Source organism: Muntiacus reevesi, chromosome 2 (assembly GCF_963930625.1).
Source record: "Muntiacus reevesi chromosome 2, mMunRee1.1, whole genome shotgun sequence".
In the NCBI taxonomy this organism is placed as follows: Eukaryota; Metazoa; Chordata; class Mammalia; order Artiodactyla; family Cervidae; genus Muntiacus; species Muntiacus reevesi.
The window spans coordinates 146,458,450-146,481,881 of record NC_089250.1 but is presented as its reverse complement, the minus strand read 5'-3'; the positions used below and the strand labels follow the sequence as shown (position 1 = coordinate 146,481,881).

General features: G+C 39.7%; 2 protein-coding genes and 1 non-coding gene across 4 annotated transcripts; 1 reads left to right on the top strand and 2 right to left on the bottom strand.

The window, feature by feature from the left end:
* Positions 1-77: 77 nt before the first annotated feature.
* Positions 78-5,495, top strand: ATP5MK (ATP synthase membrane subunit k). Of its 2 annotated transcripts, none has more exons than XM_065923251.1 (4): positions 78-207; positions 3,502-3,597; positions 3,685-3,777; positions 5,384-5,495. In XM_065923251.1, exons 2-3 carry the CDS (start codon positions 3,511-3,513, stop codon positions 3,772-3,774), a joined length of 177 nt encoding a protein of 58 aa, XP_065779323.1. In that variant the 5' UTR covers positions 78-207; positions 3,502-3,510; the 3' UTR covers positions 3,775-3,777; positions 5,384-5,495. The 2 variants fall into 2 exon arrangements, with proteins under 2 accessions (XP_065779323.1, XP_065779324.1); XM_065923252.1 differs by lacking the exon at positions 5,384-5,495 and adding an exon at positions 4,833-5,362.
* TAF5 (TATA-box binding protein associated factor 5) lies at positions 5,490-20,552 on the bottom strand. The gene is made up of 11 exons (XM_065923250.1): positions 19,991-20,552; positions 17,493-17,730; positions 13,133-13,448; positions 12,214-12,377; positions 11,967-12,102; positions 11,119-11,239; positions 10,249-10,378; positions 8,939-9,103; positions 7,199-7,376; positions 6,835-7,012; positions 5,490-6,527 (listed from the first exon to the last, which is right to left on the bottom strand). The coding sequence occupies exons 1-11, from the start codon at positions 20,547-20,549 to the stop codon at positions 6,310-6,312; spliced, it is 2,403 nt and encodes an 800-aa protein (XP_065779322.1). The 5' UTR covers positions 20,550-20,552; the 3' UTR covers positions 5,490-6,309.
* Positions 8,157-8,259, bottom strand: LOC136162110 (U6 spliceosomal RNA). Its single transcript, XR_010661958.1, has one exon. It is a non-coding gene; the product is annotated as a U6 spliceosomal RNA (small nuclear RNA).
* Positions 20,553-23,432: the final 2,880 nt, after the last annotated feature.

Genomic DNA, 23,432 nt, shown 5'->3' with positions numbered 1-23,432 from the left:
TACTGGATCCAGTTCTACAGGGAGGGGGAGGAGATTTAGAGACAGGAAACGGAAGGGCGGGGCTTATAAAGGTAGCCAATCAACGCAGAGGGCCGAACACTTCAGGCCCGTTTAACGTGTGAGGGGGAGGTGGTGTCTTCCGGCGGGGTCGAGGGGCAGCGGTGTACGGTGAAGGACATAGGCCGTGGAGTTTGAACCCCCTGAAAGGTGAGTGTGGAGGGGAACATGGATTTAGACCACGCGCCTCCGCTCTGTGGGGCCGGCCTGAAATCAGACTGTCTCCTGGTCCAGGCACACCGCGAGGCCTTCGCTGTGGTGGGGGCTGGCGGAGAGTGGTGGTAAATAGAAAAGGAATTAGAGAAAATGAAGGCCGGTCGTGAGGGTTCGGACAGTGATTGGGAAGCCTGGGCGCGAGGCTCCTAAAGGCCCTTAGAATGTATTTTCCAGTGGAGAAAAGGAGGCCTGCAGGGAAGGGAGGCTCCTCCAAGGTCACTCAGTGACGTATTATTGGATCAGAACGGACTTACGACCCCAGCTCTCGTCTTAGTAACCTCTCTTCCACTGTATGCCCAAAGCAGTTTGTTTCCACCGAGCTATGCGTAGGAAGCTGTCCAGCCAGGTCTCCTTTAGCTGAGCTGCAGCCTTTGTCCGGCGAGAGTGAGTGTGGCCCGGCCCCGGGTAAGCGGGTTAGATATCTATCTGTGTTCGGTCGGCGGGAAGCCCTTTCACTAATAGTAGCTAGAACAGAGAGCTATAAACTCCTTGTACCAGAGGCAGCTTCTGGTACCTGAGCGGCTGTCTCTTGTGTTTGACTCTTTTCCCGCGAGATCTCACCATCTCGGGTAGGTGTCCGGTCAGACCGACCAGCAGTACCGAGAAACAGAAAGCGAGGGTAGTGGGTCACTTTTGGCCTTTTCTGAAGTGCCCATTTTACAGGTGAAGAGAGGCATGTAAAGATTAATTATATTTAAAAGTAGTTCGCCGCGCAGTTAGAAACAAGCGAAGAACCCATGGCTTAGACTTTGCCATAGGCTACAGTTTAACAATTTGTACGGTTCTGTTTAATCTTAGGTATTTTTCATTCATGTCTTTCTAAACTGATGTATATATAACTCAAAAGGAAAGCAAGTTTCGGTTTAATTATTCCACAAAGTACACTTAACACAAGGATTCCTGATCTTTGTCCAAAAGTTACCTGAAGTTTGCTGAGGATACTAACCGAAGTGCTTACTGGGTTTGCTGCAGTTGTTCAGCGGCAGCATCTCACTTCCCCTTCCATCTCAGTGTTTTTCGAATCTCGACTAAATTGCCACTGGTAAACTGTGCCTTCCTACAGTCAGAATTAGTCCTCTGTGGAATATTGCAGACATCAGCCTTCCTTCTGTATTGTATAGAGGGAGATTTAAGGCACCTTAAGATTGTTTCAGTTGGATACCACATTCTTCGGAAAATGTTTGTTAGACACAAGTTAGTCCTGTAGGATTTTTCCTAGAAACCTGTTTGATACTATTAAGGATCCAAAAATCAGTCCTGAAGATGAATGGGAAAGCATGTCTTTAATAAGTTTACTAAAACCTTTACTATAAAAGCCATATCATAAAAGTTTCTTTTAATGGAGATTTTCCTACTTGGGCTGGACTGGCCTAGGCCTCTAAGGTGACCCAAGGAAGTTTGGAATCCTCCATTGCTACAAGAACCTTCTTGAAACTGTTCACAATTAAGGTCATTTGTCAAGGTTTTCATTGCCAATTCTATGCTTGTGAATGCCCCTGAAGGCCTTTGAATGGAAAACTGTAGAGTGCCGGTTTCCATAGCAGCAGCTTCCTCACAGGTTTCCCCTGAGTCTGTCTCATCATCAAGAGTCGGCTGAGTCACTGCCACTGCCTACCAATCTCGACCGGACCTCGACCGGCTCGTCTATATTGCCAATCGACTCGGCGTGGCGTCGGTCGTGGTAGATAGGCGGTCATACAGACGAGTTTTCGAGTGTTGCTCTGGTGACCTTTGATGTGCCTTTATAAAAGAAATACATGCCTTTGTGAAATACATAGGCTCTATAGATGTAATCCTCTTTTCAAGCCTGCTGTATATTCAAGGGTTTTTTCCCCCTATATAATTACTAATAAGAGTTTGGTTTTCTGTTACTGCAATGTTTTTCAAACTTTAACATACATCGGAATCACCTAGACTGCATATTAAAACAGATTGCTGGGCCCCAGAGTTTCTGATTCAAAAGGCCTAAGAATTTGCATTTCCAATAAGTTTCCATGGATGCTGACAGTGTAGGGACCAAACTTTGAGAACCTTTGATATGCTCTATAATGCCCAGAAATAGGAACTTTTAATATTGCAAGGGAACATCTTTTCATGTCTGTATTTAAAGATCTCCATGCATTGTTTCCTCCCATGGGAACATCATTTATCAGTTTCCTGTAAATGCACTTGTAGTTATTTCCATAAACTGTATTTCAGTTACCATCCTTGAACCATACTACATGTTTCCACTTTATAATGTTTCTATATAAGGATAAATTCCTGGTGAACAAATTGAACCAACTAGATAAAAGGATAAACTATACCCTGTCATAATTCAGTAGATATTACAGAATTGCATTTTAGGAAGGTTGTACTCACTCCAGTTTACACTCCCTCCAGGCAGCAGAGACTGCTTATTTTCCCACATTCCCACTACTGCTGCTTATTACGATAAATTTATCTTTGCAGTCTGATGGTTAAATACTTGTCTCATTTCATATTTCCTTCACTGATCATGAGGTTATCTGTGTTTCTTCAGCCACCTTTGTATTTTCCCTTCCTTAAGATGATTAAAATGTTTGCCCATGTATTCTTCAGATATTTTGGTTTCACTTTTTACCTTTACATGTTTTCATCTATTTTTGGTGTAAGGAGTAAGGATTTTAGCTTCCCCTCCACCACCAATAGTTAGTGTGTATTAATTCCATTTGGTAATAAATAATCCTGTCTCCTCCTTCCCATGGAGGTCCTAAATTATTTATAGGAAAAACTCTAAAAAGTGGTGTTGCAAGGTGAGCTATTCAGTTAGTTGTTTTGGTTGTTAACCCTCTGAGAGACTTTGAAAAGTGTCACAAGCTCTAACTTTCAACTAGTCTTAAAACTGATGGAATTCCATGTACAGTGTGCTATGATATATAGATAGAGCCAGGAATGAAAACATCATCCTATTTTGGGTCAGAAGATGGAGTTAGAGACTACTGTGTTCTGTGTGTTATTTGATGTACATTCTGGAATGTTGTGTGATAGCGACCAAGACAAAAGTCCTCCTTCCAAATTCTTAGCAGTGTTTTTTCCACCATTTTGCTACTGATTTGTTGGGTGAGGCATACTTAAAATTTACAATGTTTATATGCAATATGTATATGCAATTTATAATACTTATATGACTTTAATTTAAAAAAAAAATTTTTTTTTCTTTTAAATAGCATCCAAACCAATTTGTTGCCTTCTTTCTTCTTTTAAAAGATTGAAATCATGGCAGGTCCAGAAGCTGATGCCCAGTTCCATTTCACTGGTATCAAAAAATATTTCAACTCTTACACTCTCACAGGGAGAATGAATGTAAGTATTAATGATACCTTTAAGTAGTTATGTTTTGGAATAATATAGATGTGACAACTCTTGTTTGCTTTTTCCTTTCTTTTTTAGTGTGTGCTGGCCACATATGGAAGTATTGCTTTGATAGTCTTATACTTCAAGTTAAGGTCTAAAAAAACTCCAGCTGTGAAAGCAACATAAACAGTAAGGAGATAACATTTAAAACTTTATGACTTTGCCATTTTGATGTTAGGGTTCCCCTCCCCCACACTATAAAAGTTATACTGTTGTCCTTGTTCAAAATTTTATTACATTCAAAAAAAAAGAAAAATATTGTCCATGTCTCCATCACCCTGACAATTTTCGTTAATATCTCAGTTTAGCTCTTTTTTATTGTATTTGTTTGGTTTCCAATGGCTATGATCCATCTATAATTTTGCTTTATAATATGTATGTTCTCTATAAATTTGAATGCATGGGTGCGCATGGATATATGATTTTATTTTATACAGATCTGTTTCTTACTAGAATTTTTTAAAATATAAATAACATTACAATGAATGATTTTGAGCAAGAAGTGTTTATACATGATTGTTCTCTTAATTAAGTGCCTTCTGAAAGGGTTGTGGGACACCTAGCTTTCTCTCCCCCCACCCACCCCCTGCAGTGTTAAATAATGTCAGTTTCTAACAGTTTGATGAGTAAAAATTTTTTTTTGTGAAGTTGTATATTTTTTCCATTTGATTACCATTTGTATTTTTAACATTCTCTGTGTTTTTATTTATTTGGGACTTTCTTTTTGTAAAGATCCTCTCTTTCTTGTATAAGCTCTTTTTGTAATTTTTTGGTAGTAATTATTTTTTTGGTAGTAATTATTAACCAGCCTTTTGAATCAGTTGCAAATGCATCTTGCTTTCCAATTTTTTTGCAATTCTGTCACCTAGACTTCATTTTCTTCTTAGTATAACCCAACGCCCATTTGCCCTTGCTTGTATAAGTATTTTGTTGGCAGTAGACAATGTACAGAAAACCCAAAACCTAGATTTTATCTACTGTAGCTTTCCATGACAGAAAATTTTTTCCTCTGCTCTTAAGACCTTTTCCAGTCCCAGAATTATTGACGGTAGTGGACTGACTGCATAGCCCAAAATGCAGTGGTCCATGGTTTTTTCCTGACAAACAGGTAGTTTTTTTGCCCAGTTTTTCATACTATGTGTGCGCTTAGTCACTCAGTTGTGTCCGACTCTTTGCGACCCCAGAGACCGTAGCCCACCAGGCTCCTCTGTTCCTGGGATTCTCCAGGCAAGGATACTGGAGTGGATTCTTTCCATCTGAGCTACAAGGGAACCCCAGTTTTTCATATTAGGTACCTCCTTACTCTGTTTTTATAATGGGGATACTACCATCCTCCCTCCTTTCTACTATTGAAACTATTACTTTATTGGGGCCGGGGTGGGGTGGATGCTACTGGGTTGGCAAAAAGTTCATTCAGGTTTCCCCATAAGCCAGAAAACTCTGAACAAACTTTTTGGTCAATCCAGTATCTTATGTACTAGACTTTTACAACAATGTATATTTTGGATCATACTGAATTATTGACAGCTCTTTTGTTAAAGGTGGGAGTTTTAGATTAAATTGTTGAAAGCTGAGAGACAGCTAAATTTGGGGGAGTTAATGACTTCTTTGAAAATCTAATGAATTTGCATTCAATTTCAGGGAGGTTCATGGATAGTCTTTTACTAATAATTACTGAGTCTTAAAAGCAGAATTGAACATGTTTGTGTCTAAACTATTTTTGCTTTGTTTATAGGATTCTGAACTGTACATTATCTGTTAAGTTCCCATGCCTGAAGAAGCTAATGTCAACTCATCATGTGATACTCAATTTGTACAATAAATTATGAACCTGGAAAAGCTGGTTGTCTTTATTTACAAGATATCAAAAATATAAAAACTGTACAAAATGCAACAAAGGCAAAAAACTGGCAGTAACTTGGTCTAAATCTTTTAGTTTTCCAAAGCAAGGCTCAGTACTGGAGGTAAGCAACTGAAATGTCTGACTTCAAGTGTACTAGGTTGTATGTAGCCATTTTAGCTGAAGTAGAACATGGAAGTTAATTTCACCCGGTTTATAGAGTGTTTGGGTGCACTCAATCCAACAGGTATAGATTCAGATGTCAGTGGATGGTTGTACTTCATCTATTTCTCAGAAAGGAATTGTAGTTCATCTTAGCCAGTTAACGTACATTCCACTAATCATGAGCCAAGCAAAAATGTTAGTGGATCATATAACATAGTACTTGAGTGCCATACAGTAACTACATTTTTACAGCAGAAACATACATGCTCATGAAATTCTTCAGCTAAAATTCAATATGGTATTATATTACTCAATTTGAATCTTGAAGCAGGATGAATTATTGAAATCAATTGATTTTTTTAAACATAATAAATTAAAATAGCATTTGAACAGAAAATGCATAGTTTCCACACAATCCAAAGCACCATGAATGTCCCCTCCACAAACATAATACCTCTTATTCAACTAACGGAAATTAGTTAAATGTGGTTGCTATAGAAACGTGGAACTGTCCTGTACAGATTTTCTAAGCAGCATACTTCCAGATCCATATAGACAAAACATTCTTTGTAGCTTAAATATTAATCACTGAGGTATTTGCTTTTAGTCTCCCTTTTTCAAACAGTAGTTTCCAAAGGTCTTTTAATACCGATGGTTTATTGAGGACTGTAAGCTCCTGCAGCTAGAACCAAGTTTCTTCGAGTAAAATGGAGGTGTACAACTGGTGTTGATTTGGTCATATATGTTCCCAACAACAACTCCTGTGAATTCTCGGGTAAATTTATATGCCCTGTGGCTGTAGTAAAGTCATCAGTCTCTACATCTTCAAATGCTTTGACAGCATCCCATAACCGTACTGTATTATCCATTGAACCTAAGAGGAAATCAAAAGGAAACCATTTAGTAGAATCTGCCATATTTAAATTTCTGACATGTCAAGTATGCTTTATGCATTTACATTTCTGGTAAAAGAAATCTGAACTTAACAACTCTATTCCCTCTAAAGAATTTCAAGCAGTAGCTTAATCTGAGAAGTCAATATACAGGTAGGTAGCAGTCCTGAATCATGCTAAGGAGAAGCAAAATGCAAAATAGGACTTAATTTTGCAATTCTCAACATTCAGTGCTTTCTTTAAATATACAATTGACCCTTAACCACAAAGCCAGTTCTAGTCACTTACCTGATGCCAAAATTTCACCATCTCTACTAAATCTAAGTGAACAGACTGTATCGGTGTGTCCTTTTAATTCTCCAACCATCAAGCCATGTCCAATATCCCAAAGGAGTACTCTGCCATCTGTTGCTCCTGTAGCCAGGAATCGCCCATTGGGAGAAAATGTCAAGGAATGAATTGGTCCCTAAAAAAAAGTACATGGCAAGAATCAAAAGTAAGGTTAAAAATACCCAAGAAAATGAGAAAAAAGAATTCTAACACAGAGTGGAGTGGTGTGGACAGTATCTAAAATGTATGTCACTAGTTAATTTTTAAACTATTTTTAATCTCAAAAGAACCTTGTGTGCTGGAATAATGAAAGTTAAAATACCTTGTGTCCAGTGAAGATCCTTACACAGTTCCCATTCAGGACATCCCAGAGCCGCACAGTTCTGTCTGCAGAGCCCGTAGCAACATAATTAGAATTTGGATGGAATCTGGTACAATTCACATCAGCAAGATGGCCAGCAAATATCCGTAAAGGCTGATAGTGATCTGTAGCCCAGAGCCTTTTTTAAAAATTGTTGAAAACACAAGGTAATTAGTAGATAACTCTGAAATACCAAGTTCTACCCAAGATACAAAAACAACTATGTGAAATATTAGCTGTAAGTGGGTCCCCCTCACTAGTTTACCTGAGGGAAAGGAGGATGGAATGACTCAAGAGACTAAGCTTTTTTTTTTTTTTAAAGCTATGCCGTGCAGCTTGCGGGATCTTAGTTCCCCAACCAGAGATTTAACTGGTGCCTTCAGCAGTGAAAGCACCAAGTCCTAACCACTGGACTACCAGGAATTCCCTAAACATTCTTTTTTTTTTTCATTAAAAAATTTTTGAGGTATGGTTGCTTTACAATGGTGTGTTATTTTCTTACTTTACAATATTGTAGTGGGTTTTGCTATACACTGACATGAATCAGCCATGGATTTACATGTGTTCCTCATCCTGAAACTCCCTTTCACATCCCTCCCCATCCCATCCCTCTGGGTCATCCCAGTGCACCAGCCCTGAGCACTTGTCTCATGCATCCAACCTGGACTGGCGATCTGTTTCACACTTGATAATATACATGTTTCAATGCTCTTCTCTCAGATCATCCCACCCTCGCCTTCTCCCATAGAGTCCAAAAGTCTGTTCTATACATCTGTGTCTCTTTTTCTGTCTTGCATATAGGGTTATGTTACCATCTTTCTAAATTCCATATATATGCGTTAGTATACTGTATTGGTGTTAATCTTTCTGGCTTCACTCTGTATGATGGGCTCTAGTTTCATCCATCTCATTAGAACTGAAAAATATGGAACACTTCACTAATTTGCGTGTCATCCTTGCACAGGGCCATGCTAACCTCTGTATCGTTCCAATTTTAGTATATGTGCTGCCGAAGCGAGCACCCTAAACATTCTTAAAACTAATTTAACATGGTCCAAAAATTTTTTAACTCTATAATCCTTTAGTTCTCTGTATGTACACTCTCCAATCCAATTCCTAGTCTAACTCAAAGTATTTTTCCCTAGTTTTGGCTACCATGTGATGGTTTACTCACTAACTTTTGTGTCCGACTCTTTGCAGCCCCATAGACTGGAGCCACCAGGCTATTCTGCGTGGGATTTCCCAAGCAAGAATACTGGAGTGGGTTGCCACTTCCTTCTCCAAGGGATCTTCCCAACCCAGGGATCAAACCCGGGTCTCTGGCATTGCAGGCAGAATCTTTACTGATTGAGCCACCAGGGAAGCCCCTAGTCGGGGGGCTACCACAAATAATTTCAAGCCCAAGATACCTCATCCTGAACTTTTAAAGATATGACAGGGAAATAAAAGGGCTCAAAGTGGTGCAAAAGACAAGGTTTAGCATCCACTTGGGGAAGGGGAAGGCATGGACTCTTGGTGTAGACATGATTGCAGACACAGAAATATTTCTGTCCCAAATTAGTTTTCAGATTACCTACAAATGCTGACATTCTCAAAAAGCTGATAATAACAGAAGTGAAAATAAGTGAGAGTTTGTAATTCCCAACAAGAAACCATTCTGTTTGTTGAATAGGCCCAGTCCTAAGCTCATAATGTTCTTACCGAGCTACTCTGTCATGGCCCCCTGATACAAAATAATATCCATATGGAGAAAACTGTGTGTCCCACACTGGATAGTTGTGTCCTTTATATCCCACCAAGCAAGTAAATGTTTGAAGACTCCACAATCTAACAGTTCCATCCTCTGAAGAGGAAAGCAGGTAGTTCCTGAGAAAAGAGAAGGTAATATATTTGATTCCTAGAATAACTTAGGTACCTGTCCAGTTTCTCTGCACATTTGTATATGTTAAATATAGGTAACTGACTACTGCATCTCAGTTTTAATTTATGCCTGAAATTCACAGTGAATAACAAGAGTGGAAAGTACTGTTAGCCATGACACTACATCTACTGAGCACCTACTAAATAAGCTTAGGTTTTTTTTTTTTTTTAACAGTATCTATTAAGAAAATCACAGTTCTTTGGAAAATGAAAAACAAAAAAAAACCAAGAGGTAATGACAAAAAGTATCGTTAAATAAGGTCACCTGAAAAAGGCTTCTAAGAAATATGTCACTTAAAATCAGTAATTTTTTACTTTAAAATGGAGTTGCTATTTTCATACCCTATACAAAGCTGGGTAAAAAGCTTTCAAAAGTAAACTACTCAGAAAGTACTATGGTTTTCAGTGAAATGAGAAGTTTCCCTCAAGTATAAATGTACCATCTGACTAAACCCTATAAAAAACAAAATTCTTCAAAGTTTCATAAAGATGAAAATCTTTATGAAAGATTTTGGACTGAAAGCAGTAAGATATAGATGGTATTACAAAAAACAAAAAAATACCCTCCCCACATTGCTATAGAATGTTAAGAGATCATGAAAAATAGACAAACATTTTTGTGGGTTTCCAATTCCCTTATCAGTATTAGTTCTTTTGATTATACAAAGATAAATCTTCAGTTGATAGGTAACATGCCTTTAATATCAGGAATCTGTTGTGAATTTGGAGATGACAGAAGACAGCAATAGCCACCAAACACATAGCAGGAACCCAAAGAAGCAATTCAACCCCTACTGGAATTACACAAAACTAAAGCTAGTTTTTATAACCAGCAAACCCTGAAGTTATGCATCCTGATTTTGTAAATTTAGCTACTATACACCAGTACCCCAAGATGAATTAGCAGAGGGCAAAATTCTAAAAGATAATGAATGACAGGCAACCATGGGATTTTTCTAAAAGTATTTTCCCCAACATTTGCATAATGTTTCTAGTTGTTAACTTTCACATAACATATATATATTTCATATAATTTTCATTTAATCTCAATGTAATACAGCAGTATTTAATTCTTATAGTTTGTCTTTTACCTATCTGGACTGAAGCTGGCTCCATACACGGGACCACTGTGACCATACAAGATCTTCAACTCACTTGCTGTTTTCTCATCCATGATTCTTTCTAAGACATCATCAGATTCTTTATCTATGAGGCTAAGATCTAAAATGATCCAGAAATATTACTTTTTAAAAATATATTCATTAAAACAATTTAAGGCAATTATTTCATTTATCAGAGTTTAGGAGAACTAACATTTGAACTGTTCCTCCTACTTATCAACCACTATGCTAATATCTTCAAATTAGGTGCTATCATTTCAGTGTATAAGAGAAGAAAGTGAGGCTCAGGACAGTTAATAACATACCAAAGTGTACACAGCTATTTAGTCTTGGAACTAGGGCTGAAACTCAATTTATCCACTATATCACAATGTTTCACAAAATAAAACTACAGAAATATTAAAATAAATTATTGAGAATGTGTTATCTTGTTTAAACAAAACAACTAGCAAGAAACTTTAAAATGTAACCCTGCTCTTAGTTCATTTTAGCCATTTTTATGGCTAAAACAGAAAAGTACTCTCCCAGTATTTGAAGACTTCTTTTTTTTTTAATTTACAAACAATCATAAAATGTTAGATTTTTAACTTCAGGGAGTTTTCTAGCCTAATGCCCTCATTCTACAGATGATAAAACTAAGGACCAGAGAAATTAAGTCAGTCTAGTACCCCAGTCTCCTGATTGCCACTCCAATACACTTTTAACTGTTGGGAATGTTGTTAACAATTTGACTTAAAGTCAAGTGAAATTCTGCTAAGATCACAATGTCCTGGTATATTCCATAGAATAAAGATTGGTGTAAACTAATGAGTTTGTATCCTGACAGGTCATCTCAGTTACCTGCGGCTTGTTTGACACTGCGAAGCTTTTTGGGTGTCACAGACCACACTCTGACAGTTGAATCTGCAAAACCTCCAGCAATCAAACTGGAATCATCAGTGACATCCACTGCAGTGAGGCCCTGTCAATTAAAAATACATACTAAACAATACTGTTTTAGGGGAAAAAAGTTATAATCACATCTGAGAGAACATACAATGACAGGTATTTTTCTTCACATAAAAGATCATTTGAGATTTCATTCTCTTTTGAAATTCACTGTTCAAATACACTTATATTGAGAACATGTCATAATTTACTTTTTGCCCTCCAAATCTGGAATGCATATACAAATCAAGTGTTTTTTTTTTTTAGTTTTATTTTTTAATTGGAGGGAAATTACAATATTGTGTTGGTTTCTGCCGTACAGTGCAAATCAGTCATAATTATAGTACAAAGTATATCTAATTATTTTTGTAATTTACTAAATATATCTTCAGCAGTCTATTATAAAAAGTCTATAAGGATATAAAGAATTCTTAATAAAAAATTTAAGTAAGTACTTAAGTTCAAGAGAGATGAACCACATAGCTCCCTCCTTTTTCAAAGGTTAGCAGAATTCTGGTCAGTGAAACAAAGGACACATACAAACAAGATTCTGGTACCAACAAGTTGCTGAAGGTCTTTTAAACACTGTCTTCTATCTGTTCTGATCAATGTCCAATTCTCCTTTTCTAACTGCCATCTTTAAAGTTTAAATAAGAAAATTCCATTTTAGTTAAGACATCTAAGCTACTTTTAATGATTAATCACCATTTTCCATGACTCTCCCAATTTTCTCCCAGAAACTACCCAATTATTTTACCAACCTGGTAAGCATTGAGGAATGTATAGAAACAAATGGAAGGTAAACAATCTGGCCCCAGGCGTACTCGTTTTGTGGTTTCTTTCATATTCATTATCTTATCCAATTTATCTGAATCTTTCAACTCAGGAAGAGGGATTCTGTGAAAGAAAAACAAACTAGAAATTACTCTGAATATTAAAAAAAACTGGAACCATCTATAACATCGTCTTACACTTCCACACGTGTTCCTGAGGTTTTTTTCCCCTCACCTGTTTTGAGGTGGAGCATTGGGATCTTGTTTTTTACTTTTGGATCCAATACTATCTTTTTTAGGCTTCTTTTTTTTAGGTTTTCCTTCTTCATTTTCTCCTTCTTCATCCTCATCATCCAAAGGCACCTCAATTTCTGGCTCTTTTAATAAGCCAAAAAATACCTACAAGTCAAGAGAGTCAATTTTTTTAAATTACTTTTTTGTTTATTGATACATCTTTTTAATATCTTGATAGGAATTACAATTATAATATGGTCATTTATATCCTGAAACCGATTCTGTACTTATCTACCCAATAGCCAGTCTCTCCTTCTTCTTTACTGACAGAACCCTGATTTTGTTGGAGCAGCAGAATGCTCAGTTAAAATCATTTCTGTTCTCAGGCTCCCTCGCAGCTGAGAATGGCCATATCGTATCATTCTTGCCAATAGATGTATACACAAACATACTGGGTGGTGTTTTAGAAATACTGTTTTCATCATAAGAAGGGAGATTCAGCAGGTATATCCTCCCCCTTCTACCTTCCTGGAATACAGCTGCAAAGTTGGAGCTGCTATAGCCACCTGTGAACACAATGAAGAAAGCCACATTCTGAAGGTGGCATAGCAGAAAGTAAAAGGAGCCAGGGTCCTTGCTGGCATTGTGGAGTTCTCACACCAGCCTAGGAGGGCCTTCCTCTTTAATTCATTTTATGTGAGGAAAAAAAAACCTTATGTGTTTCAGTCAGTATAATCAGGGTTCTGTTAAATGCAACCATTCTCAAATCCTCACTAATATATACATCATCCTTAGAACATGAAACTTAGTATACAGTGTAAAATTATCCCCAAACTAGCTGTAAGAAAAACGTGTAAATTATGTAGATGGAAATGCAACAAGTTTTCATAATCTGCATTACATAGTTCTTATTCCCATACCTTTGATTTGTTTGCCTCTCGTTTAGCCTCTCCTGCCAAACTTCCCACCATCGCATCTATCTGTTGCTTACTACGCGGCATCCCATCAAAGATGTCAATGTAGAGGTGCTCCTGAACTATGTTCCATATCTGATTGTTCTGTTTCTCCTGAAGATGCCTCTTCAAGAGTTGGTACGAGTCTCGGGAAATACGCAGAACAAATTTACTTGTTCGAAAATCCAACATGGTCTCATTCCCTTTCATGTGTTCCTTTTTGGTAAGACTAGATAATACTCGTAGGTCATCCTGGTAATAACATTCCTGATCTCCATGGAACCTGTTTCAGTGATTTTAAAAAGGCATTTTTCAATGTAATCATTAAGGGATCTGCCTCTCCCCCATATATTTATAAACATCCCAGAATACTTTCAACGTAGTAGTTTGAATAATCCTGGACTAAGTTGTAGAATCAGAAGCAACACAATTCAAAATGATTACAATTCAGCTCTGAATTCATCCTAAAAATGATCAAGTTAATTCTCTAGTGAAATGCATCATAAACATTTTAAGGGAATTTGAAATAAACACCATAGACGAATGAAAGATAAGATATCCACCACTGGTGGACAGTCACATTTGAATGCCACCATTGGCAGAGATTTGAAAATGTTAGAATCTTATGTTCTCTCAAAACCCACTTTTTAAAACTTTTTATTATGGGAAATTTCAAACACATACTAAAGTAGAAACTAATATAATAAACTCAACATACCTATCACTCAGCCTCTCAACAATAATCAGTGCATGACATTCTCACAAAACTCATCATTTTTAGTGATTCCTTATATTCTTAACATTAGATATAAATATTAAACATTAGTACTTTAATAACATGACTAAAGAACAAGAATATGTTGATATCAAAGAGTGAGCACTCCCATTTACTCACCATTACCAAGACAATTATATAAAGCTTTCAGCTTTGGTACCAACTGCTAAATTTAAATTTACTTTTGTTTCTACAAATCTTAATTATTCTAATAACATAAAATGTAAAAATCATATAGTAACATTCACAAAGAGCAGCAAACATTGCAAAAACATTTAGAAAACAAACGATTAAAGATATTAGGACTTTAGCTCTGACACATAGCCAATAGATTCCTAATCTGTTACCTGTGTTAGCCTAGCATGACTCATCAAAATATGAATTATGAGTTTCTAAGATGTGAACAAAATTAGAAATCTCAGCCTCTTAATTTTTGTATTAGTCTCTGCCGATAACCTCATCTGAGCACGGGGTGCTGGCAAGGGCTGCGATTGTTCATGACAAGGACACACGGAGTCAGTCCCTATGACATCCCAGCTCCCTATGTGAGGAGATGGCTACACTGGAAGAGGACAAGGCTTTTTGAGGACAGTTCACGCACGCCTGCCAAGCCGCTTCAGTCATGTCCAACTCTCTGCAACGCTATGGACTGCCACCCGCCAGGCTCCTCTGTTCATGGGATTCCCCAAGCAAGAATACCAGAGTGGGTTGCCATGCCCTCCTCCAGGGTATCTTCCCTACCCAGGGATCGAACCAGCATCTCATATCTCCTGCACTGGCAAGATGGGTTCTTTACCACTAGCACCACCTGGGAAGCCCTTCTGATGACAGTACTGTAAGAAAAATTACCTTAGAGATTCTGTCACCATCAGCCTTAATATTTTCTTTCAAAAACACGGAGCTACACAATGTCATGTGACAGCCTGGATGGGAGGGGAGTTTGGATACATGTATACACATAACTGAATCCCTTCACTGTTCACCTGAAACTATCACAACATTGTTTGCTAATCAACTATACCCCAATACAAAATAAAAAGTTAAAAAAAAAACCAAAACACTGAGCTATCAAACATTTGCTTTCTATACCTTCTATTAGGCATTGTAGAATAAGAATGAACATAACGCACAGAAGCCAGAAATCCTAGCTTCTATTATTCCTCTATTACCACTACCTGTAATACCTGACAAGTCCTAGCTTCTGGGTCTACTGCTTGAAATAAAGAGCTCTCATTCAAACTGTTGAGCACACCTCCACCTTAAACACTCCTTTTCTCTGGCTTCCATAACTCGGCACTCTCCTGGTTTTCTTTCTGCTTCTCTGGCCTCTCCTTTCATCTCTCTTCTACATGGTAGTCTCTTCTACTCTTTTTATTAATCTTCTCCTCCAAATGCTGGCAGTTCCCTGAGGTGCAGGTCTAGCCCTCCCATTGACTTATTTCTATTTCATACTCCTTCCTAGACAATCTTGGATTCCGTGGTGGCACAGACAGTAAAGAATCTGCAATGTGGGAAACCCAGGTTCGATCCCTGGGTCAGAAAGATCCCCTGGAAAAGGAAATGGCAACCCACTCCAGTATTCTTGCCTGGGAAATCCCATAGACAGAGGAGTCTGGCAGGCTATAGTCCCTGGGGTTGCAAAGAGTCGGACATGACTGAGCGACTAACACTTTCAAACAATCTTATCCCTATCCACCAATATTGCACACGACTCCAATTTATGGCTCTAGCCCCTACCTCTCCCCTAAGCCCAGAGACTTATATATCCTCCATCTATCAACCTGACATCTCTTAAATGAGCCAAAGGCATAAACAAATCTGAACTCAAGATTATTCCACAACCTGACAAACCCTGCCTTCTTCCAGGGTTTTCTATCTAAGTGAAGAGCGTCCCTATCCAGCTAAGGGAGCCAGATACCCAGGGATTATCAATTACACTTTTATCCCCCTTACACCTGTATCTAATTCTTCACCAAGTGCTTCACAAATATGTCTACTGCCCTTCACCAACACTATCACACCCAGTCCAGTGTTTCTCAACATGGGTGCTACTAGTATTGGGGGCAGAACAATTCTTTGCTAAGTGTGACTACCTGTACATACTGGAACTTCTGGTATCCCTAAGACACCTGAACCTCCAGTCAAGTCGACACAACAACCAAAAAAATACCTCCAGTTTCAAATAGCCAGGAAGGAGGAATAATATTACCCTCAGTTGAGAACCACTACAATAACTTCCAAAATGATCGCTTGATAATCACTTCATCCCCCCAATCACCTGTTCTCCCCCCGAATAAAGGTCCTTTCAAAATGTAAAATCTAATAAAAGTATGGTCCTTCAACAACTTCTGTAGCAAAAATGTCTGTCCCTAGATATTCATTTTTTTCTTTCTTCCTCCACAATAAAACACTGGAATACCAGCTGAGCACACAGACATCTAGGTAAAGACCATATTTCCTACCTCCCTTGGCCAAGACTAATGCCATAAAAAAGGGAGAAATACATGCAACTTCCAGGAGGGATGTGTGCCCACCCTGCCGACTCTAACACTGATATGATTTCTTAGAGCTGGAGAGTCACCTTGCACCACAGGTGGAAACTGCATGACAAGGTTGTCAGTGCTACATGATCAAGAAATAATCAAGGACTCCATACCAGTCCTACAGTGCCTTTCTTCATTAGAGAGAAATAGACTTTTATTATACTCAAGTCTCTATTGTTTTGGGTTCTAGTCACTCTCCATGTAATCTAATCTTAGCACAGCTTCATACTGCTCCTGGTAGTAGTAGCAGTGTGTGCATGCTCAGTCATGTCCAACTCTTTGCAAGCCTGTGGACTATAGCACACCAGGACCTCTGTCCATATGATTTTCCAGGCAAAAATACTGGAGTGGGTTGCCATTTCCTCCTCCAGGAGATCCTCCCAACCCAGGGATTAAACCTGTGTCACCTGTGTCTCCTGCATTGCAGGTGAATTCTTTACTGCTCTTAAAATAAAAACAAAAATAAATTTTTATTTAGGCAGCTATTGTTGGATTTTTCAGTGACTCTCAGCCAAATCTAATCCTATCCAATATGACCGACTACTGATCTTAGGGTAAACAAAGACCCTCAACACGGCCTAAGAACCTGCCTGTTCCAGCTGCTAACTAACCGTCAAGCTGCGTGTAGTACCAAACCCCACTCCCCATGCTCCACTCCAGCCACACGAGCCTTCTTTCATCTCGGTGCCTACCATGATCCTTCCTGCTACAGGACTGTCACACAAGTTTCTCCCTTTTCTCTTCCTCTGGTTAACGCCTCTCCAACCTTCAGATCCTATCTCAAGCATCACCTCTAGGAGCCTTTCCTGACTTCAACAAGATCAAACCCTCCGTCTTAGGTTTAGGAGAGGCACCAGGTAACCTCTCCTTCATAAAGTATTTTTCGAGTTGCAATCTGACATTTGTGTAGTTACAGATGTGTATACACATTCTGCATGTGTGTGTGTGTATATATATATATATAGCTATATATACATATTTTTTTATAAACACATATAAATTCACATACTTCTCAAAGAATGATTTTGCTTCATTCTCATGTTGATTGTAGACTAGTTCCAAATACATGTGTACAAATAGGGGGTAAAAGAGTTGGGATAGTTCTGCCCGATGGCAGTCCAAGGAACATTCAATGAAGTGTTTCAGTCCGCTATAGTATTCTTCATACATCGTGGGGTCTCCCTGTTGGCTGTAGGCCGACAGCACCGCACTGACATCCGGCTGGTCTTCCACAGCTACACTTCCAACTGTTTAAAAAATGAAAAATAACTTCAAGAAAATGACCTGACAAGCACCAAGAGACTAAGGCTGTTCTGTTAAGGTCCAGAGGTGAACTGTTTCTCAGATGTTTGTCCCTCTCCTCTCAAATACTCTTCCCTGACACAATCACAAAATCTTTTAATGGGATTCAGTTTGGTTCAGTTACCCAACCAACACGCCTGCAGTTTGTCCACATCTTAAAATAAAAATTTTCAAATCAACAGCAGGACGATTCAGCATTTTTCCTAGAGATACCCTATTTTTAAAACAAATTTTATAAAACATGGTGTGTGCAAATCAAACAACGGTATTACTCTTCTTTCAAGGCTCAGTGCAAATGGCACCCACCACCACCAAGCCATGCCCTGGAGTAACATTCCCAGCTCTCTGAGCTACCTGAGTATTTTTTTTTTAATTTACCTGAGTACTTTATAACTTTTCAGCAACACATCCTATCCTGTGTTACCTTCACATATGTACATCTATCACTCCCTATAAAATACAATCATGTAAATGGTGGGAAGAACTTGCCTTTTATATTTCCAAAAGATAAATCTATTTTATATGCATAAAACAATTTCCATAACCACCATTTCAAGGCAAAAAGCATGAGTATTTATTTATAATATTTCAATACCAAACAATGATACATCTGTCAATCAAATGAGGGTTTGTGGGAAATTTTTTTAAGTTGCGATTACAGTACTGTTATGCTCTTTACTGCACAAATTTTCAGTTATTTTGGTTACTATGATGGCCTCCTTTCCTTTCTACTGGTTTCTGAGTTACAATCTGAAGGTCAAGTTTCTAAAGAGATGAAAGATTATAATAAAATAATCAACAACATAATTCATCCATCTTACAGTTCACTCACAAAATTCAGATTCAAAAAAGATTCCTCTCAATCACATTTGTACACATTTCTACTTATGGGTTACAGTGCTTCCTAGTCATACTTCACTCCTGGCAATGCTGCCAAGATTAGGTCACATAAACACAGGTTAATTTGGCAAGAGGCTCTACAATGGGTAATTTAATTCAATAAATATTTTTTACTGGCTCAGGATCACCTTTGAAACTTTATGTTGTGTATGGCTTTTACTGCATGGACTTTGTGACAAGAGCTGCTGAAAAAAAAAGGGGGGGAAGGGGAAGAAGCAGCCTCAGGTGTCAGGGATAGGTACCTGGCATAAACTTGTCAGTGCCAGACATTTTACATATATATGAATCTCACGATAACCCATTTAATAGAAGAAAAAAAACTCTCAAGCTTAGGAAGAGTAACAATCAGCATCACACAAGTAAAAGCAACAGAGACAGAAACTGAAGTCCAATACCTGTTCCTAAATGAATGGCTCTCAAACCTTGCCATACATCAATATCTCTTGGAAGCATTTATTTTTTTAAATCCTTACAATATTTAGTTATCTTTGGCTGCGTTGGATCTTAGCAGCGGCTCCGAGGATATTTCCTTGCCGCATGCGGGCCCAGTAGTTGCAAAGTGCGCGGGCCTAGTTGCCCCACGCTTGAGGGATCTTGGTTCCCTACCACGTTCCCACGTCCCCTGTGTTGGAAGGCAGATTCTTAACCACTGGACCACCAGGGAAGTCCCTGAAGCATTTATTTGAAAATGCAGATTCCCAGACTCCACCTGCACAGGATCTGATTCACTAAGTCTGAAGTGATGCCCAGGAATTTGCATTCCTCTAAAAGATTTAACACCTATGGTATTTAGCCTATATTTTGAGAAAGACTGGCTACACTATGTACCATCACTCTCTGGCTGTGTGGTCCAAAGCAAATACCTTGGCCTTTCTCGGTCTGGTTTCTCATCTCTAAAATAGAAGTACTGTCTACCTCACAGTGGAGCTGTGAAAATTAAGATAAACAACATAAAATATTTATAGTAAAAGTACGCTAGTACAAATAATGTTGCTGCATCCCTGCCCAAAGCGCAAGAGCACAAATAAGAAAAATCAAAAGCCTGAAAGTTCCCGCCTCTCCTCGCCCACCGTCCCCATACATCCTTGGGCTCAATAGCTCTCCACAGCCTCTCGCTGGAATTGACAGCTCGGAAGAGGGTTTGACTGCGCAGCCGGCGCACTAGGGAAAGGGGCGGGCATGTGGCCCTAGAGGCGGGCCCAGGAAATTCAAAACAAGCCCGCAGAGGTGCAGGCCTGCCAGCCTCTGCCTTCCCGGCTCACTCCCCGCCGTGCCGGTCCTGCCTACCCGGACCCAGCGGCTCACCTTTACCCGGAGCCACAGAACCTGTCGCTAAGCCCGAGACGGCGGCGGACCCAGAAGCGCAGCTGACCGGAGGATCCGGGGCCGAAGGGCCGGGCGCCGAGGCAGTGACCCGGCTAAGAAGCGCGCTAGCCGTCTCAGCGCCGGCGCTGTCCGCCTCTCCCGGGGCTCCGGAGCCCGCCACTGCCTCCTCCAGCAGCCGGGCCTCACGGCGCAGCGCTTCTTCGGCCTCGCGGAGGTTGCTCTGCCGTAGAAACTGCAGCACGGCGAGCAGAGTCTGTCGGTCGTGGGGAGCGCTGGCCTCCGGAGCAGCGGCGGGCACCGGGGCCGCCCCCGCCGGTGCAACGGCGGAGACAGCCACCGAGGGTTTGGGGGTCCCACCATCCCCGCCGGCCGACGACGCCGCCGCAACGTTCCCGCCGCCGCCGTTGGGGCCGCTGTTGGTTGTGCCGCCGCCACCCTCGCCAGCGCCGTCCCCCGCCTGCGGAGGTAGCAGCGTCGGCGGTCCCTCAGGCTCTAACTTGACCGCCACCTCCGTCTGCTCCTCTGCCAGCGCCGCCATCTTGCGGCTGAGCCACCTCGCGCCGTCAAGCGTGATTGCGTTTTCGCCACATGGAGGGCGGGGAGGAGCATTTTACGACATCTCTGGAAGGCAATTTACGGCAGTAGGAGGGGCGATAAAGAAGGAGAAAAAGGAATCGCAGCAAGAGCAACATTCAAAAGTGAGCGACAAAAAGGCAGGAAGTGGAACGTGGGGACAGCCTCTTGCATTTGCCGGATAATAGTTACGTTTGTTGCAGACCAGCTATTTTTCAGGCACTGCGATGGACGTTTTACATTATGTGACCTTTAATTCAGCGGTCATATAAGGTACCGTTATTCTCACGATACAGATGACTCAATCCAGACCTAAAGACATTTTAAAAATGCCAAAGTCACGCAGGAGGAATGTGTCAAGATACGAAACCAGGTCTTTAACTTGAAAGCATATATCATTTACCATACGGAAGCTTCTGAGTTATTGGTAATGTTTATATTTTTTTCTGGATGGCGGTTACTTTTCTTTTTCCCATTTATGCCTTGTTAAAAATTAATTGGGCTGCAAGCTCACGTTTTGTGAACCTTACAGCATATATGTTATATTTCAATAAAAAGTTTTTAAGGACCTGAATTTTGTGATTGTGAAATGGGTATATGCTGTATTCATGCTATGTTATCTCTTATTACAAGTAGGCCGCATTTTAATTGTATATTTTAAAACAGTATGTGCCCTTTTGCAACATGCTTCCTAGGTTTAAAAGCCCTGCTGCATGTTTAAGGACTTCCGTTGTGGCCCAGACGGTAAAGAATCTGCGCTGCATATTTGATTTCCTTTGAACCTCACAACGTTATGAGATAGGTGCAGACAAGAAAAGTGAACCTGGGACGTGGGGAAGATCGAGTTATGTGAGGATTAAATAAGATCATGTATATATTATAATTAGTACACAATAGTTAGAGTCCATGTGGTTGCAAAGAGTCGGTCACCACTGGGCTACTGAACTGAACTAAACACATAATAAATAACTTGGTTATTTTTACTGAACTTTAAGCGGTGTTCTGCAAAATGTTTGGTTAGAAAGTCTAATCATGACGTTCATGGTGATCTCAAGACTGAAATATAAAACTAATGGAATTTAACATAATGTAAGATTATGAAGACCCTGATGCTGGGAGGGATTGGAGGCAGAAGGGGACGACAGAAGATGAGATGGCTGGATGGCATCACCGACTCGATGGACATGAGTTTGAGTAAACTCCGGGAGTTGGTGATGGACAGGGAGGCCTGGCATGCTGCGATTCATGGGGTCGCAAAGAGTAGGACACACACACACACACACACAAAGAGTAGGACACGACTGAGTGACTGAACTGAACTGAAGATTATGAAACATGGGCAGGGGCAAGGGCAGAGAGTGGGGAAGAGATGAGTGAGAACTGGTTAGCATCTGATGCGTTTAATCTGTTTCATCTGGTTTAAGTTGATCAGTTTCTTGCTTTACTAGCAGTTGCACCTCCCTCTGCATCTCATTACTTTTCTCTATGAATTTGTATTTCCTGGAAGGTATCAACTACCTTGTATACCCAGAGGGAGAGGCTAAAGCCCAGCATTGGTAAAAGGTAAAGGATGCACCAAAAACAAGAAAGCCTGTGATGTGTTGGCCCCATCACTCCCTATTTATCAACATAATGCACACGTGCACACACACATATCCTCAGAGTTTTCAGTTTTTACTGATCTATCAATTTCAGTGCCGTCTCTAGGGTTGAGTGTGATGGGAGAGGTAGCCACTGGTGTGAGTTTACAATCTTGTTCAGTTCCTAAGTTTAAATTCACACTGCTAAGAGTGAATTTAGAGTTTGCCTCCTAAGGTAGATAATTGCAAAACTGATCTGCACTACTCCAGGAGTGACCTGTAGTGTGGCTATTGACTACTGCCACTCAATATACCTAGTCTGAGCTAAGGTGTTCTCTAAGTGTGAGATATGCACTGGATTTTAAAGTCAAAAAGAATATAAAATGGCTCAATAAGCTTTTTATTGGTATCATGTTGAAAGGTGTTTTTATATGAGTTAAATAGTAAAATTAATTTCCTGTTTCTTTTTACTTTTTTGTGTGTGGCTTCTGGAAACTTTTATTTATGTACCTGGCTCTCCTTATATTTCTGTTGGACAGCACTGATCTAGACCAGGAGCTTTCCATTTTTTTGGCCGTGATTCACAATAAGAAATATGTTTAACACCAGAACCCAGGACTCACATATGTATGTGGATTTTTATAACTGAGACAAGTTTTAACAATAATATGTATAATTATCATATGAAATACACTCTGATATTTGATATTCTGTTCTTTAAATAAAATGTTCAGTATGACTGATTAAATTTATTTTAATTTAATTTTAAAATGATCTGCAGTTTGAAAACCCCAGATAGACTCAGTTCAGTTCAGTTCATTCACTCAGTTGTATGTGACTCTTTGCGACCCCATGGATAGCAGCACGCCAGGCTTCCCTGTCCATCACCAACTCCTGGAGCTTACTCAAACTCATGTCCATTGAGTCAATGATGGCATCCAATGATGCCATCCATTGGATACCATCTCATCCTCTGTTGTCCCCTTTTCCTCCTGCCTTCAATCTTTCTCAGCATCAGGGTCTTTTCCAGTGAGTCAGTTCTTTGCATCAGGTGGTCAAAGTATTGGCGTTTCAGCTTCAGGATCAGTCCTTCCATTGAATATTCAGAATTGATTTCCTTTTGGATGGACTGGTTGGATCTGCTTGCAGTCCAAGGGACTCTCAAGAATCTTCTCCAACATCACAGTTCAAAGGCATCAATTCTTCGGTGCTCAGCTTTCTTTATAGTCCAACTCTCACATCCATAGGTGAAAAAACTGGAAAAACCA

Coding starts and splice junctions, on each gene's coding strand:
- ATP5MK (XM_065923251.1), top strand. CDS start 3,511: ATGGCAGGTCCAGAAGCTGATGCCCAGTTCCATTTCACTGGTATCAAA. Junction 3,598..3,684: donor CTCTCACAGGGAGAATGAAT/GTAAGTATTAAT, acceptor TTTCTTTTTTAG/TGTGTGCTGGCCACATATGG.
- TAF5 (XM_065923250.1), bottom strand. CDS start 20,549: ATGGCGGCGCTGGCAGAGGAGCAGACGGAGGTGGCGGTCAAGTTAGAG. Junction 12,378..13,132: donor GAGAGGCAAACAAATCAAAG/GTATGGGAATAA, acceptor CTTGACTTGTAG/GTATTTTTTGGCTTATTAAA. Junction 9,104..10,248: donor GCCAGCTTCAGTCCAGATAG/GTAAAAGACAAA, acceptor CTCTTTTCTCAG/GAACTACCTGCTTTCCTCTT.